The 19136-nt window shown below is 41.0% G+C and overlaps 1 protein-coding gene across 1 annotated transcript; it reads right to left on the minus strand.

The window, feature by feature from the left end:
• Positions 1–886: 886 nt before the first annotated feature.
• On the minus strand, positions 887–17485 carry gc2 (guanylyl cyclase 2). The gene is made up of 20 exons (XM_076288378.1): positions 17237–17485; positions 16730–17027; positions 14706–15534; positions 13910–14211; positions 13124–13478; positions 12910–12994; positions 12665–12761; positions 12183–12311; positions 11939–12019; positions 11630–11806; positions 11130–11286; positions 10142–10291; positions 7559–7707; positions 7264–7427; positions 6842–7031; positions 4999–5173; positions 4521–4619; positions 3946–4040; positions 3502–3572; positions 887–2445 (listed from the first exon to the last, which is right to left on the minus strand). Exons 3-20 carry the CDS (start codon positions 15457–15459, stop codon positions 2325–2327), a joined length of 3351 nt encoding a protein of 1116 aa, XP_076144493.1. The 5' UTR covers positions 15460–15534; positions 16730–17027; positions 17237–17485; the 3' UTR covers positions 887–2324.
• Positions 17486–19136: the final 1651 nt, after the last annotated feature.

A 19136-nucleotide genomic window follows, 5' to 3' on the forward strand; every position in this document is an offset into this window, starting at 1 on the left:
CAAGCTCGTCAAACTGTTTAAAACACGCACATGGCACCTGACATAACCATAAATCTCTGAGATAACATGTTAGAATATGACTCCAGGTCATCGCTTTAGAGCTATGTGTCAGCATTTTTGCCACTGGCATGATTTCTGCATAACCTATGGGAAATATCATGCAATGATGTATGCATTGCTTTATCAAAATACTTATTTTATTCTATTATTATTCATATTGTAATTTTAACAGCTGTCACTAAAAACATTATCTGAGAAATGATGAGCCTCTGGGATTCTCTTATAAGCTCTGTTACCAGCTGACGTTTTGAAGTGAACTTTGATTGAGTGGAAGCTGTCCACTTTTATAACACTCCCACTCCCTCAAGAGGCAAGATGGCAAACTACACACAAAGATCCCACTGTACTAGTGTCTCCGGCTGATCTGCAGAAAATACTGTATCATATGTGCAGATTGTGCACCCATGTTTTTTCCCCCATGTTTTTTTAACAAGGAAATATGCTTGTTTCACGTCGGGCCATGAACTACAACAACTGAAATATTTCACTTTTGAGGACAGACTGATTTCATGCATGGAATTAGCAAAATTATCAAATGGGTGATTTTGGTACTTCATCTGTAGAAGTACTCAACTGTGAATGCCTTGGCCTACATGATTTGCTAACAAAATGAAGATTTTCTGAAACGTTCACTGAAGTTAAATTATTAACCTGTTTGTTTTTGTAGGCAGGTTTTAGACCATTCAGTAATCAGGTTAAGGGTGATCTCCTTGGGCTGCCATGTCCTTCTTATGGACTCCCAGTGCCAGATAATCCACAAGGCATTTAGGTCACCATCTGTTGCATCATCCTTTATTGACCACTAGAGGACAGTATTTATCACCTGAAATGGTGCAGTAATACAAAACGCCAATTTGACGTTCGCCATTCACATGAACGGAAAACAAAAAAAATAATTGACGATATTAACAGTTTATTATTATGAACAGTGTACTTATTTTATATAGGTAGCAACATTTGGGGTCCAAAATGTGCATCTACATTTTCCTACATTTAAAAAAATCTATTCCATCAAGTAACAGGATTGTGTTAAAATATACCAGAAAATGGACTGGTATTGCTCATGTCAATAGTAGCCCCATTGTTGCTCATCCATGCCCTTGTTGGATTATGAAATGGACTTAGTTTCTACTTTGACATTTGACCGTGGCCATCGTTACCCATTTAATTTATGCATCAATGAAAATAACACCGAAAATTAAAGTAATCAAATTTACAGAAGATAAGGGCCATACTCTCAATTCATTGGATGATTTGTATATAGGGCTATCACTAACTTTTTAAAAATATGAGAAATATAACCATAATTATAACAGAGATAATATTTGGTGCCATTCAAGGCAGGAAGTGTCAGTCAAAGTTGACGTTATTGAACATATGCAGTATATAGACACACTATCTAAGAACGACAAAAAGTCACACAAAGAATCACTTAGGCACTGCACAAATCACTAGTTTCTGGTGTGATGCCTCTGTACCAAAGGAGAAGACCCCCAGTGCTTCTCTGTTTTCTCTCTGTAGACTCCATGCAGTATGTGAAAGAGAGAAAAATAGAGAGAAAGAGAAAGAGAGAGAGAGAGAGAGAGAAAGACAGAGAGAGAAAAAAAAGACAGAGAGAGGGAGAGAGAGAGACGGTTGTGGCTTTGATCTGAGTCTTCATACACCAGGAATGATGTTAACCGGCACTGTATACCAGTGACAAAAAGTGAAATGTAGAAAAATAATATTAAGAGGAATAAGAACTAAACCCACAGGAGTTAGGTGCATTATGAGCATAGAACAAAACCTCTCTCTCTCATTGGTCTTCCTTATCTGACCCTCTCTGATTGGTCGTCCCGACAAATCTGATCCACCCACTGCTGAGTCATCAAATCCCACAGGGTAATTTTAGCTGCTCTTGTGACGTCGCCTCCAAAGGTGTTCCATATTTGAAAACCAGCCGCTAATCTCCTTGCACATTACTGGACTGTCGGCTCTCTCAGACATCTCAGAGACAATGAATGTGTGTTTTTTGAGTTCTTCTTGAATCTTGCCATGTCCAACAACATTATACCAGCCTTTACCCCAGATTTCCCGCCTATAACATTAGAGCATGACACTGAAACAAAATCTGACCAGCCAAGAAAACTGTCAACCTTAGATCCTGTGTGGACTTGTTCTTAAGTGTTCATGGAATGGAATGCCTGTATTCCAACTCAGCATTCCAGTCATAATCCTCCCGATAGAGGTGAAACGGTCCAGCAACTAACGTGGTGGAACGGGCGTTAGTGGTGGTGCATCATTACGTTGCCTTCATCCATCATGCCAAGTAGAGCCACCTGACGCACAGTGGAGATCTTCCTGACCGCTTTATGGAGAAGCAGCTTCAAATCCTTCTGGCCAGTTCTGTGAAAAGAGAAAATCCAAGTGGAGGGGACATAGCTGTTATAACAGTCTTATCTTACGTGTTATGGCTGCAAATGGAATGTATCATATACCAATATGGGGCAATTCCGTGCAAAACTGTCACATCCATAACGCCAACACAACGCCATGGTATTTAGTTAAGTATAGTATAAGTATAAGTATAAGTATAAGTATAAGTATAAGTATAAGTATATATACTTTTTTGATCCCGTGAGGGAAATTTGGTCTCTGCATTTAACCCAATCGGTGAATTAGTGAAACACAAACAGCACACAGTGAACACACAGTGAGGTGAAGCACACACTAATCCCGGCGCAGTGAGCTGCCTGCTTCAACGGCGGCGCTCGGGGAGCAGTGAGGGGTTAGGTGCCTTGCTCAAGGGCACTTCAGCCGCGGCGCACTGGTCGGGGCTCAGAACCGGCAACCCTCCGGTTACAAGTCCAGAGCGCTAACCAGTGGGCCGCGGCATTATTATATTATGGACGTGACAGTTTTGCATGGAATTGCCCTATGTCAAAAAGGAATCCCACATCTACACGCTAATGAGATGAGTTCTCAAATAATATTTTTTTTGTCCATGGTGATTTGGATGCTGCAAACTCCTATTAGTCAGCCTGTTGTGATGTAAACCATACAAGAAATACAAAATAGATGTAATATTTCTCAGCATAATGACACGTCACATATGAATTTTGTGACATAAATGTGGCTATTCACAAATACTTCAGTTTGGCCAGTTGACATGAAATAAAGAAAAAACATTCAAAATAAGATGGTGTATAGTAACATCAATAGCAGTTGCATTCATTTGATCTTTGTGTGTGTGCGTGTGTGCGTGCGTGTGTGTGCGTGTGCGTGTGTGTGTGTGTTGAGACAATGAAATCCTCTCGGGATGAATAAAGTATTTCTTATCTTATTTTAATAATCTAATCCAGACTTAAAAAAAATCCATGACACTTTCTAGAGTACATCATGGATTTGTACTATGGAGTCCGGAAGAGATGTATGTAAAATTATAACATATTTTATGCTTACCCTGTTCCAGGGAGAGGTTTGGTGAAGCCATCCTTTCCAATCAGCCAGTATGTCTCTTCCGGTATCTTGTTCTGCAGAGAAGAATTTGTTCTTATGAGAGGTGGAAGGATGGTAGGCCCAACTATCACATTCTGGAAATGTATGAGAATCTTTGAGCCAGAATAAATGTAATGTTTCACCGCAAACAGTTGAACAAATTGTTAAGGCGTCTTACAGTAGGTTATATCATTTAACACAGAGAGGAGAGTGGCACATGCCACTTGGAATACTGTCATTGTTATTTTCCTGCTAGTATGATTTGGACCTCAATTAATATACAGTATGTACCATGGTTTCAAGCCAATATCAGGACCCAATGATAATACACCAACTTTTTAAATAAGCAATACTTAATTCCTGTGCATGTACAACAGATGGACACTGACCTTGACGGCCCAATCATACCTTTAATTCTATCTTGCCTCTTAACTCCACCTTGTAGCCTTGCTTTAAACTCAGGAGGATCTGAACTGTGCTGTTGTGAATATGGATTCGGTGGGCTGAAAAATAAGAGCAGGTGTCATGCGCATCTGTACATTCGCTCATTTGTTCATGTTCAAGAACACCTGCGTGTCCATAGATGCATGTGGTTCTCAGAAGAGCTACTGGTTGGTCACAGGAGGTCAGATCACGGACCTCTTGGTCACTTACATGCAGATATAGTACATTCTAAACATTGTCCTGAGCATGCTTTGTGTCTTATGTTTATTGTCACGCTAACAAAGACTTGACATGTTTTACTCACTGTGAAAAAAATTGATACCCAAGGAGACAATAAAGTACCTATCCTATCTATCATGCTTTGTTTAAAGGAATTAGGAATTCATTTTTCAAGAGTGACCAAGAGATATATTGTCCCTAATAGCGATTTGGTTCGCTGTGTATTAATGAAAACTTGTTATTTGTTATTATGTTATTAAGATTTATGTTATACAATCACAAATTGATATATTAGTTTGCAATTATGATGTGCTACTAACGCATTCCTGTTGATTCCATTCTGGAGGCAGTGGTGATGGTGTCTCCAAACAGGCAGTACCTCGGCATTGTTAAGCCCACAACTCCAGCCACACATGAACCTGTGGATGTGACACATAGATAAACACAAACACATAGATGTGATTACAAACGGTTAGTCCAAAACTCATGCAATGTTTTGTTTGTCCGTTCATAGCTGAACACAAACATATACATACAAATTGTTAGTCTAAAACTCATGCAATGTTTTGTTAGTCTGTCCCTTCATAGATAAACACAAACACATACATGTGATTACAAACAGTTAGTCAAAAACTCATGCAATGTTTTGTTAGTCTGTCCCTTTATACAGTAGATAAACACAAGCACATACATGTGATTACAAACGGTTAGTGAAAAACTCATGCAATGTTTTGTTAGTCTGTCTCTTACTCCTTGAGTAAAAGGTTGTATTCGTGGTCATGAGAGGCGTAGGCCTACCTGTGTGTATGCCGATGCGTATCCTCAAAGGCACCTCTGGCATATGCTTCATCTTGAAGTTATCCACCGCACTCAGGATGTCCAGTGCCATATTGGCTATTTCTGCAGCGTGGCGGTTCCCATTTGGCACTGGGCATCCTGATGATACCATGTAAGCGTCACCAATGGTCTCCACCTAAGACAGAGAGATGGACAGAGAACAGGGAAATTGAAGAGCTAACAAGTTACCCATAGCAGAGTTCAGAAGTAGGCTACATGAACAGGTTCTATGATTATTTTGTCTTACAACCTTGTTTCCAAACAAAGTCAGGACGCTGTGTGAGGTGTAACAGAGCGTGATGATCTGCAAATCACATCAACCCATATTTACATGTAATCGAACATAGACCACAAATCAAATGTTGAAACTGACCAATTTGACTATTTTATGAAAAAATATATGGTAATTTTACATTTGATACCAGCAACACGTGTCAATAATGGGGACAGGGGCAACAAAGGCTGGAAAAGTTGTGTAATGCTAAAGAAAACAAGGAAGAACATTTAACAACTAATAATTAGGTCAACTGGGAACTGGCAAAAAGAGCATCCCAGAGAGGGAGAGTCCCTCCGAAGTAAAGATGTGGAGGTATTCATCACTCTGTTGAAAAGTGTGTGCAACAATACAAGAATAATGTTTCTCAACATAACTTTAAAGAATTTGGGGATTTCATCACCTATAGTACATAATATCACCAAAATATTTATAGAATCCTGAGAAAATTGCTGTATGAAACTGATGAGTTGATAAAACAATATTGGATGGTTGTGATATTGGAGACCACAGATGGCATTGTATTAAAAACAGACCTGATTTTGTGATGAATACCATTGTGTGGGTTCAGGAAAAGTTCCAATATCCATTGTCATTGTCTATGAACACAGTTTGACATTCCATCCACAAGTGCTGGTTAAAACTCTACCATGCAAAGAAGAAATGTTATGAAATGCCGCAGTCTTACCTCGGCCTGAGCTAATTTAAGATGGAGTGATGCGAAGTGGAGAACTGTCCTGTGGTTAGACCAATCAAAATTTGACATTGGAAATGATGGAGTGTGCATCCTCCAGGCTACAGAGGGGAAGAACCATCCTACGGTTGGATTCCAACCTGTTTTTTGCGCACAGTTCAACAGTCAGCATCTACGATGATATATTCAGGTTTTGAGCAATGTATGCTTTCATCAAGACAACATCTTTTTCAATGAAGGCCTTGAACATTTAAAAGAAAACCATGCTTAAGCACATACTGCAACAATATGGCTCCATAGTAGATAAATCCAGGTGCTAAAATTGACTGCCTGCAGTACAGACCTAACACTTTTGGTACATCATGAATTGAAAAACACGAAAAAGAAGATCCTTGACTGTTGAGCAGTTGAAATCCTATATTAGGCAAGAATGTGGCACTGTTCAATTCTTAAAACCCCAGCAACAGGTCTCCTCAGTTCCCAAACAGAAGAGGTGGAGCAACACAGTCTTCAACATGCCCCAGTCCCAACTTTTTTGAGACAGTGTTGAGGCTGTTATTAAAAGACAAAGTGATGCAACACAGTGGTAAACATGCCCCTGTTCCAACTTTTGTGAAACATGCTGCTGGCATCGAACTCAAAACAACCATATATTTAAAAAAACAACTGATATGCTGTCTTTGCACTATTCACAATTAAATATAGGGTTACATGCTTTGGAAATCATAGAATTATATAACATACTGTGTCCCAACTTTGTTTGAAACGGCGGTGAATGTACTACAATTTATATGAATTTCCACTGTATGTGTCTGTGAAAGAGTAAACTGTATTACTTTATAGACGTCATGATTGGCAATGACAGCATCAAACAGCGAGTAGAGATCGTTGAGAACTTCCACCACCTCAATCGGCTCAAGGTTGGCTGAGATGGTTGTGAAACCCACAATGTCACTGAAGTATACAGACACACTGTCAAAGTGCACAGGTTCCACATAGCCCAGCTTCAAGGACTCTGCCACTGACCTGCACATTTGGGAGACAATTATGAGGGCTTATGAAGGTATGTGTGTGTGTGTGTGTGTGTGTGTGTGTGTGTGTGTGCGTGTGTGTGTGTGTGTGTGTGTGTGTGTGTGTGTGTGTGTGTGTGTGTGTGTGTGTGTGTGTGTGTGTGTGTGTGTGTGTGTGTGTGTGTGTGTGTGTTTGTGTAAGTGCACACTTGTGGTTGTGCTTGTGCATGTTTACGTTTGAAACTCACGGAGGAAGCATCTGAGTCAGAAGTTTCTCTGTCTTCAGTTTTTCAACCTCCAATTCCGCAGTCCTGTCTCTAATAAGTTCTTCCAGGTTAGAGGAATACTGCTCCAGCATCCTCAACATGGAGTCTATTATATTTGTCTTTTTTCCTTTGTTTATGTTCTTAAACTTCACATGTATGGACAGATATAGAGATATAAAGAGAGTTTGAAAACATTAGTTACAGAAATGTGAGTGTAAACAAGTATAAACTATCCAGATTGATTGGGAAAAAAGCAAGCAATAACCCTCATCTTTACCTGATCAAATACCTGCCCAAAGGTTGGTCGTTTATCAGGTTCCTCAGACCAGCATTGTTTCATTAACTGGATACACTCCACAGGGGCGTATCCACTGGTCACTTCAGGCCGGCACAGTGGCGGAGGCCTCCGGATCCTCTCAACGATATCTGCAGAAGACGGGGGCGTAGTGGTTAAGGAGCTGGGCTAGCGTGTAGTAGCCTGAAAAGTTGTTGGTTCAATTCCCGGCTTCCACCGTTGTGCCCTTGAGTAAGGCACTTAACCCTAGGCTTGTGCAAAATTCCAGAATTGAATTGAAACTGGCTCTTAAATTCCAATTCAATTCTTGAATTTCACTTGCATTTCAATTGAGGTAGCAAACAGGAAGCAGAATCGAATTGTGCACAACCCTGCTTAACCCCAACTTGTTCCAAGGGCAATGTGATCCCTTGTAATATAGCTGACATATGTACTGTAAGTCACTTTGGATGACAGTGTCTGTTAAATGTAAACTCAATTCTATTCAGAATTTTAGTCTGATTTTAGTTTTGGGATGTGATTATGTGGAATGTTTCAACTGATACAGGGGGAAAATGCCTCTGTAAACATTTTTCCGACAAGATGCGAGACAGAGGACCAAGAATTATAGGATCTGTTGCAATTTCGCCATGGCCAAGATCAAGTCTGAGAAAGAGAGAAACCTGAAGAAACAACTGTCATCTGGGCTGAGCACCAGGTTGACCAAGAGACAGCACTCAGCTAACTTTAAAACTGCTAATGTGGACACTGCTGAGAGAAGGGTGCAGGAAGATGGAGCTCCTGCAGAACTCAAGGAAAGACTGAAGTCTTCTCAACAAGCTTTTCAAATGAGGCGCAAGCCACACTGGGTGCTCCAGAGAGGCTGCATGGGGACAAAACAACATGGATGACCTAAACATGGAGGACACTCAGGACGGAGAGGATCTTCAGCCTGCTGAACCAGTAAGTAAGAATGCAAATAGCATAGATTTCAAACTACAAACTTATATCCAGAGCTTAGCTTTAGCTTTTATGGGCATAGCATTCAACATAAACTGCTTATTCATGCCCACAGTTAATCATTTTCAAACCTTTTCTAACAGGTTGGGTTGTGGCCTATGGCCCAATGTGGCGGGAAATGGCGGAGTAAGATGGTCCTATGCTTTGCAGCAACATGCCCATACTGTAAGTAAATGTTTTTAGTTATTCAGTTATTAGTTATATTTTCAATGGAGATCTTCATTGAAGTTGTCTTAGTGTGGGACTAGGCTCAATCCATAAACAGAAAACCGGCATTTGCCACTGTTATTAATGTCAATTGTCAGTTATTAATGTAAATTGACACTGACGTTGATAAAAATTAGTCAATGACGAATGTCACTGCCTGTTTGACTCAAATGTTGTTGTTGTGGCAGGAAATGACTGAGCAAGATGGTCCTGTGCTTTGCAGCAACATGCCCATCATATACTGTAAGTAAAACGTTTTTTGGTTATACCAAGTTAAATATTTTCGATGGAAATCTGTCATTGTTATTAAATGTCCTTAAACTGTAACTGATGCTGATATTGAGAAAATATGTTGAATGTTGCTGCATGTTTGACTCAAGTGTTGTTGTTGTTGTTGTCATAGCTGACCCTGGCTCCAGTTACCATTTCCCAACTGAATGGGGACTTGACCACCTGATTGCTTGACCTAGCAAATGATCATTGGAACACCTCTAATTATAGTAAGCCTAAAATAATCTTTGTCAAATGTCATCAACGTTGGGTGACCAACCATAGCATTGAATTGGCACCAAACCAAATATAAAAACAATTGACAATAACTATAAAAAATTATAATGACAATTATAATTACTGTCTTTTTTAATCAATATCTTGTTAATGTTCCAGGGTGGATGGGCTTTGTGAACGTGAACAGTTGGGTAGTGCATGGGAAGCAGGACAACTTTGTAGACAGCCAAGAAACATCTACTGTCAAGCAACATCTATTGTCCTTCAACTGCTCAGATGCCCTTCAACTGACCTAAATTATTACATAATTATTACATTACATACATTTCCCTCACAGGATCAAAAGAGTATATATACTTATTATGCATTACCACTGTTATGATGTAATACATTGATATCTCATTAAGATTCTACATCAAATAAATAAGTTTACATACAGATTAAACTGTCTTCAAGTGTGTGTGTGTGTGTACTGTATGTGTGTGTGTGTGCTTCTACTGTAAATAAGAGGAAGAGTCTTGGACCTGTCTGTAATGTAATTTTTAGGCAGTTGGTTTAAAACCTAAATTTATCGTATAAAGCCCGCCAAGACAATTTGATTGGTCCGCACAGTTCTCAAGTTTTCACTGAAGCTTCTCAATAGAACAAGTCCAGACTGAATTCCCCAACCTCAAATTTTGTGGGCAGGGTTAAAATCGGGCTGGCTTCTAGTACAGGCTATACATCTGATTTTCACTCTCATTTTTGAAACAGCTTGCATATCATAAGCATTGAGGCATACTGAAAATCTACTACATTATCATTATACACAAATTACCCCCCCCCCCCCCACCAGCCCAACACACACAATACCTTCAGCAGATAGCTCCAACATGCAGTATGGCAGTCCACGCATCACTACTTCCTGCGTTATGATGGCAAAGCTGTACACGTCGCCTGGGAAACTGCCATGATGGCCTGGAGAGGGACCCCGTAGGATCTCAGGAGCAGTCCAAAGAAGGTCTGTGTGTCAAATACAAACATACAGCAAATGCAGCCTATCATACAAATGCACGCAAGTCAAGCACGGCCATGGTCAAACTTTACCGCTAGATATGTGATCATTTACGTTTACATTTATTCATTTAGCAGACGCTTTTAGCCAAAGCAACTTACGTATGTCAATTATATTATGCCATTGTCCCTGGAGCAACTCGGGGTTAAGTGCCTTGCTCAAGGGCACAATGGTGGAAGCTGGGAACTGATCCCACAACTTTTCTGGCAGCAGCTCCTTAACCACTATGCTACCACTGTCTCTAAATGTGTCTGGGAAAACCACATGGTGAAATTTCACCAACTTATGATTCTGATACGATCCTAGCAACATCCAGGATTTTGTGAGGATGGTATCCAGGATTTTGCTAGGGGACAGTGTCCAGAAAGTTGCTAGGATGGTATCAGAATCTTAAGTTGGTGAAATTTCACCATGTGGTTTTCCCAGACACATTTAGGGACTAAATGAGTCTGGGAAAACCAGAGAGTTGAACTAGAGAGGGTTGAAACGGTGCATTTCACCATATGATGGCCATTCCCAAATCTCATCACATACTGCATGTCCTTGTGTAAGAAAAGGAAATACTGGAGAACACACACAAGCACATGCTTGTTGAATCAAAAAGGTGCAGTCAGGAGCAGTCAGGAGTCAGTGAACTCTGATGATGTTATCACACATCTAAAAGTTTTTGTGCGCCTTTTTATTTGAACAAGCATTTTGAACGACCATGTTTCATTTTCTTACACATGACCTGTCCAATACTGAGAGGTGTTGTTCTGTGAAGCGCAAAGAAACTAAAATCCTTACCCTCAGCAGGTGGTTCTTCATAAGGGAACTTCTGTTCCTCCAACACCTCTTTGTAGCCATAGTCTGTGACTTTAAGTACAAAGCGTCCATCAACAAGGCAGTTCCTTGACTTTAGTCGGCCGTGACAAACATTCTTGTAGTGTAAATACTTCATGCCCTGTTACATAGCAAAAAGGAATTGCATTTTTTATTGGGTTTCAAATGTTCTGAGTATGTAAAGCACTATATAATTCACATAAAATAAAATGTTAGACCGCCCACAGTCCTAACAGATCATCCATTAAGATTCAATTTCAGTATATAAATCACATGAAATAAAACATGTTGTAATAAAGCACAACAGTCATCCAGAAGCAAGGAAAGAACTTGACTGTTCTGTTTTCCTGTTGGGACTTTGATAAACATTTTAGCTTTAAATCATTGGGTTAAAAGAGGGTGTTGTGGATCCTTCAGTATGAGTATTCAGATCCTACTATTGATGGGTACTGTGGGTCTATCACCTTTATGAGGTCCATTATCAGAGAGGATTTGAACATCCAGTCAAGTGGAACATCATCGTTGATGAGCAAGTCTTCCAGGCTTCCACGGGTGCAGTACTCTGTCATGATGGCAAAGACTCCACAGTCGTGGAAGAAACCCAGAAAAGAATTGACATTCTCATGTCTTAACTCCTTCATCTGAGGAAGACACAACAGAGTTAAGGTTCCACGGGTTAAAGTTCTTGGCTGCCCTTGAACTAACAAAGCCATGGAACCAAAGTTACACAGGACAGCATTCCTGTAATAATTAAGACTGTGACACAAACTTACCACCCCAAACACATCACTGGTTCCAGGGGTAATGGTCTTGAAATCTCCATGTGGGAGTCTTTTCAGCCAGGCCCATTCGCCCTGTAAAATATTGTGACATACTGTAAATGACAGCTCAAATAGGCACTCACTACGGTGAGACTATCCTACAATACACAATGTCCGCACTTTAGATGAGGTATTGCAGTAAGATGGTCTTACAGATGAGTGAGTGTTAGTCTCCTCTATTTACGCCATGTCTCACCTCATAGACAGCCACATTGGAGTTCTCGTATGTGGCAGGTGACTGGGAGGAGAAGTGCGACTTTAGGCTTCGGTCAGAACTGCTCTTCCTCACGCTATTGGCCCTGCTGTCATCCTGAATACTGAATTTCTGAAATCAAGTCACAATACAGGTTACTCACATAATTATTTCATAGTCACATTATAATTACATAATACACTTAATATTAGCTTATTCTGATTTACTATGATGTTTTTATTTTTATTTGCCAAACTTCCATATCCATGAAATCCTAAATTCTCACAGTTAGCTAACTGGTACATTAAACCATAATTAGGCCTATTGAACTGTATCATCTCCTAGCATTTATAAATAAATGCTGGGTTATGCTCAGTGGATCCACCCAAAAAGTGTCTAAATCTTTTTCTGGTCACATGGAAAATTACATTTTTAATTTGTCTCATATTGTTAAGGAAACAATCTGTTCCCAAATCACTACTCACCTTGTTGCTTAGAGATGGGTTAATAAAAGTAACATCATCCAGGGTCAGCAAGATCCTATTGGGGCCTCTGACCAAACTAATTTGACTAATTTTTCTCCTGGGAGGCAGAAGTGCAGATGAAAGTCACTTTTTACAGTTATTACTTTCTGATGTAAATGTGTGTGCTGTTTGATGACAAACTGAAGGCAATATAGTTTCGTTGTATTGATAGTTTTTGAATCCCATTTACTTATGCAATAGTATACCTAATAAAGTAGTAGATCCCAGCAAAGCAGAGGAATACCAGAAATGTGAACACTGCCATGATGACTGCAGCAAAAGGATCCACACCTTGCAATGAAAGAATCACCATTTTGATCAACATATAGCAAAACAAAGCAAATATACAGTAATTCCTGTCCTACTCTCTATACTCTTCTGTTTTTTCATGCAAGGCCCTGCATTTTGGCCCTAGTGTACCTGCTGAGCAAATGATGCTGTGTGTGAACCAGCAGCCGGCGTCTGTCTTAGGGGCCACTCCGTTGGGGAAGTGAATGGGCTTGCCAAGATACCGCACCATGTCCAGCTCCATCTCTACCCTGTGTGTTGGGCGCAGCTCCCACGACAGCCCATCTGTGTCCAGAATCACAAAGTCCAGCAGCCCCGCCCCGGAGGTACTACTCCGGACTGGGTGACTGAAACCCTGGAAAGACACGCTGCGAGCATGACTGACCAGGTTTCCCCCATATATGTGCTTTCCTGAGTCCCTCATGTGTTTCATGGTATGGGCCAGGTACAGGATAGAGTTATAGATGGTCCCAAACAGTGGGGAGACCTGGGGATAAAGAGAGAGACCAGACTCAGTGCATTTGCATATATACTCCCAAGAAAGTATCTCACATGTAGTTAAATGTGCTATGTGGATCTTTTTTTGTTTATTTAAAATTGGCTGACTGACCTTTAAGTTCCCAAATGACCTAAATAGCAACAGACTATGACGAAACCACCGTTTTGACGTCATTGCTAAGTGCACTGTGTTGTCCAGACAGCCACCAGCACGCACATTTTCTTGTAATACACATTGTATCACGTGCCAGTGTTTTAAATACAACCCAAATTCAGTGAAGAACTGATGTGTGGCTGCATTCGAGACAACTCATATCCTGCAGAATTCCACATAGCACCTTTAAACAGACCCATCCAGCCACACTGATCACAGACTGTCTTCTCCACAAATGTTCACATGCGTTCCCTCCACCCAGTCACCTGCTGAGGTTTGATGTTGGAGGGAAGCTCCCCCGAATCCACAGCCTGCTGATAGGCTTGATAGAAGGAGTGCTGCTGGGATTGCACGGTGATGGTCAGCACAGCGTCGTAGGCACGCAGCAGTTTGCTGTTGTTGCGCAGTGCGGGATGAGGCACGTCCATGTAGGGTAGGCTGTAGAGCAGCGTGTCATAGGGCACAAACATCAGGGAGCCGTCGGTCAGACGCATGTCGTGAGCCGTCTCCAGCACGAGCTTCTGGACCTGGCCACCAATCAGGACAGAGTGCATGCAGAGCACCACCACTGTAGGGTACACACACACACACACACACACACACACACACACAGAGACACGTACACGCGCACACACATGCACGTACACATCACACACACACACATGCACAAACACATCACACACACACACACACACACACACACACACACACATCACACACACACAAACACATCATAGACACACACACACACATGCACCCACACATCACATACACATCACACACAGGCACATACACGCATACACACACACACACGCACACATCACACACACGCACAGGCACACACACGCACACACGCACACACACACACGCGCGCACACACACACACACACACATCACACACACAACACACACAGACACAAACATGCACGCACACATCACGCACACATCACACACACACACCACAGGCATAGGTTTTACATTCAGATATCCATATTCATCATGCGTCTTTATCTTTCATCCATCTTTATAAGTATTCATCTTTATTTGCACTTTAGGACTTACTCCGTAGTTCCTCCATTTTCTTGACCTTGGCCAAGGTCTTGCGCATGCTGTCAGGGTCATTGCCCACAGATGCGACAATACCTACGGGCAAGCCATGTCCGCGCAAGGCATTAGCCAACTTACTGGCCGTCTCTACCCAAATATCATCTGCAGACGAGATGATGCCAACGTGCGCCCAGCGGAAATGCCGCATGACGCTCAACAGCACGAGTGTGGGTAGTGGCACGGTGCAGGCAAAGTTGGGATGCCTATGGAGCTCGTCCAACTCACTCCCCACACATGCCCAAGAAAACATGGCCTTGCCCCAGTTTTTGCCAAGTAGTGAGGCGGCGTCCCAGTAACCAGGGTTGGCAGGCCCGATGAAAGCTGCGGCCCTTGTGTAATAGTGCAGGAAGCGACGCAGAGCGTGGGACGTCTCACAATCCTCCTCCAGAATCACATAGTCAAAGGTGGCAATCTTCGAAAGCAAGGCGTCCCGATTAATCCTACTGACCGCGAGCTGGGCAGCAGCAGCTGGCATGGTCTTGGCAAATATGGGGTCACAATTCCAAGGTCCCACGACTCCTACCCTGAAGACGGCAGCAGCGTGAGACATAGACGGGACGAGGCTGACCAGAATGAGCAGGAGCCACAGAAGCCCAGGTTTACACTCGAGGTGAGGAGTGGACGATGGGAGTGGGTGGTCAGGAGTCAGGTGTTCTCTCTTAGGCCATGTTTGTGGATTGCTGTGGAAGGCACAGAGCTGGTGTTGCATCTCAATCCTACAGCTCACAGAGACCACAAGGCTATGGATTGCCTTCTCAAAGTCCCATTAATGATATCTCTGCCACTGCAAAAACAAAGGGGAATGTGATGGGACAAGTAAATAAGGTTCCACAGTTTATTTTTTTGTTCTAGAGTGAGCATAATGTTAATGATGGGTAAGCATATTTCATTTTACAGTGTAAGCCACTGATGGGTGAGCACCTTTTTTTGTCTAAGTATTAGTATTTATACTCTTTTGATCCCGTGAGGGAAATTTGGTGTCTGCATTTATCCCAATCCGTGAATTAGTGAAATACACACAGCACACAGTGAGGTGAAGCACACACTAACCCTGAGCAGTGAGCTGCCTGCTATAGTGGCACTCGGGGAGCAGTGAGGGGTTAGGTGCCTTGCTCAAGGGCACTTCAGCCGTGGGTGTGGCATGGGAGAGCAGTGCTCAACCACTTCCCTCGGCCACATTTTTCATACTGGGTCGGGGATTGAACCGGCTACCCTTCGGTTACAAGCCAGAAGCCTTAACCAGTAGGCCATGGCTGCCCCCTTAACATAATACAGGATGTTAAGTTCCTTTTGCTGTTGTGCTATTGAATGTATAGGGCGCTAATTGCTAGGCTAAATAACTGCCAGTACAGTGTCACAGTAAATGACAATACACAGTATTAAACATCACAACACATTTAGTGAAAAGGTTAACTCAAGGTGCAAGTTTTGTTGAGGCCCTAATATAAACTGCAACTACAAAGAAAACTGAAATAGGATTACCTATGTCTTGCAGCTTTAACAGTTTATTATAATCCTTGCTAGGCACATGCGTATCAGAGAGAATAACTAAGAGGAATGCTTAATAAAACATCAGTGTCACACCTGTTTCATATTATAGTGTGTTATATTCAAACAGCAGCACTGATTTTTAACATCTGTTGGAGTAAACCAAGCACAAATTTCATCACTTTCAAAAGAAAATATTTAACCCGATCTTCAATACTTTTGTATGTGGACTGCATCTATCAAATCAGTTTGAACAAAGAGCCTTCCTCACTCTGGTACACTGTTAGTTAATTTAATTCCTACAAATCCCTGATGATGATGTGAGTCGCACATTGTATGAATAATGAACAGAAAGCAGAAAACCAAAAGTTCAGATAAATCCTTAAAATTCTCATCATGCACTAATAATTTGATTGACAGTGACATGTTCTATTGATCTTAAATGTGTAATCTGTAATAAATAATTTATGAAATAGTGTAATGACACTTACCATTGATGGGTACCATTTGGACAGGTGATTTGTTCTGTTTAGCTTGTCCCTTCAGTCTCAGAGGTGACATCTCAGACATAACCACATCCTTTTACATCAGGCACACAAATGGTGTCACAGGAAAACTGAGAAGAATGTTCCGGCTGAGAAATACAGAACTGAGGACTCCACAGGTAGGACTGCTACGGCCATTTAGGTGAACGCAGGACACAGGCCCAGTTGCAGAATCCTCATAGCATCACTCTGTGTACCTAATCCTCTTCACATCATATCCTCTATGCATGACAGCACTATTGACCTAGGAAGAGTGACCCACAGATTATATTAAGTCCGGCGGCTATAGCCTTTAACAATACCAACGCAAGGTACCACGGATATTTAAGGGGAAACATCCTTTATCCATTCAAATTCAGATCAGGTTGAAGTTATGCACACTAAGAACAATTTGTATATTTTTTAGCACAACCCAAATTCAAAATGTTATAGATATATAAATACTGGACCTACCCAACAAATAGAGCATGTGTAGTAACTCTTCTTTCGGCTAGAGGGCAGTATTGAACAGACATTGAGACACTAGCCATCAGTATAAAAGTTAACAGTGTCCACAGGCTGTGGAATATGACAAGCTCTGATTCCAAAGCCTCTTTCCACATCACATTCTCTGCAAACACAGTGATTTCACATTGTAAGGCTTGCACAATCTTTGTAAGCAAACAAAATTACAATGAACATACGTCATTCTTTTGTCCTATTTGATCAGGCTCTCTCTTTGTCTCTTTCTCTTGTCCTGTCCTGTGGGGGTCAACTACAACATGGTAAGGCTAATATTTTCTGATGCAGTTGGTTAAGAATACTTGGACATAAAAGAAAGTGTTTTTAAATGAATCCCTGCCTCTTGCCAACACAGTCAGGCCTTAGAGACCTTGAGGCTAACATGTCCTCTCTGCTGTTTTTATTTTGCGCAACCAATGTGTGAATGCAAATAAAATGCTGTCATCACATGGAATGGTGATAGTCTGATAATGTGGAGCATGTGGTCCAAATTTAGAGATATTTCATTACGTAAATGAATAATATGAGAGAATGAGAGAGAGAGAGAGAGAGAGAGAAGTAACAAAGAGAAGTTGGCCTCAACACATTTATTGCCTGTGAAAAGGATGACAAACTGTCCCGAATGGTCCCTTGATTCCTTGCCCCAAGACACACTCAACTTGTGCCAACCCAAATGCACTCCAATGTTGAGACCTTTGCCAAAGATTTTTTGAACACAGTAGACCAATGTCCCAAAACAGTCCCCTGAGGCCTATAATGTTGCAACCCATCTGGCTGTAATGGTTTAGGGGTAATCCCATTAAGGATACAACACAAATGCCATCTGATGAAGCCCAAGATTTACTGGCAATGATATAGGCTGTACATATAACATATAACATCTGGAATATAGTATATATAACTGTCTGGAAATGTACAAAATGACTTGCCAATGTATTGGTGGATCTTGAATGAGGCTAAACAAGCTGCTAGAAATTATACAAAATATATAATATAATAGTACAAATGCAAATGCAATACCTCAATTTACTTCTTTTGACGAAAGTTGTTACAACAGTAGTTCTAGGAGGTGTTCAAATGTTGAAGACACAATGGAAGTTAACGAATAATTAGTATAAAACTTTGGTAATACTCTATGTCAAAATTCAAGACCTTGAATTTCCCCTTGGGGATCAATAAAGTATCTTTTTAAGATACATTTCTTCTACTAAAAACAGCTGCAGTTTGGGAGATCATATACCTGACAGCAGGAATATGGAACATGTAATGTTTTAGGGTTTAAAACATGTTAAACAAACTACCTGTCAGACTGCAGAGTGTTCTTATACGCAGCATCTCTCTGGAAATTTCCCAGCTTGGCCAGTGTATAGAGTGCTTACATAGACCATATAAAGAATAGCTAAACTATGCCTATTAAAAGCCCCACTGTAAACATATGTTCTATAAAAAATAACCATACACCTAATCTGCAATGTGAGCCTTGGGTAGCTGTAGGCCTATTTCTAAAGCCTTTTCTTAGGGCTTGATGGGAAAAGGCTGTGTTAAAATTAAGTAGACTAGTAGAGTAAACTAGGAAGCAAAAACAAACCTTAAAATCATGTTACATTAAGACACACATGACAAAATAAATATGAAATATGCATTTCCACTTTTTCTCTTTTAAAACTATAATGTGTTATTTTAATGGTAGAGGAGAGAAAAGAAGAGTGAGTCTGTTGGTGACTGCAATGACACACTTAATTCTCTGGGGAAAAGTAAACATTATTTTGGCAGTAGAACAAAACATTATTCCAACAAAAACACTTAACACATTTGACATCACTGACATTTCATGGTTTTATTTTCCTATATT

Source organism: Alosa pseudoharengus, unplaced genomic scaffold (genome assembly GCF_046254945.1).
Source record: "Alosa pseudoharengus isolate Yale_2024_CS ecotype anadromous, Long Island Sound unplaced genomic scaffold, YU_APseudo_1.1 YU_APseudo_1.1_scf_17, whole genome shotgun sequence".
Classification (NCBI taxonomy): domain Eukaryota; kingdom Metazoa; phylum Chordata; class Actinopteri; order Clupeiformes; family Clupeidae; genus Alosa; species Alosa pseudoharengus.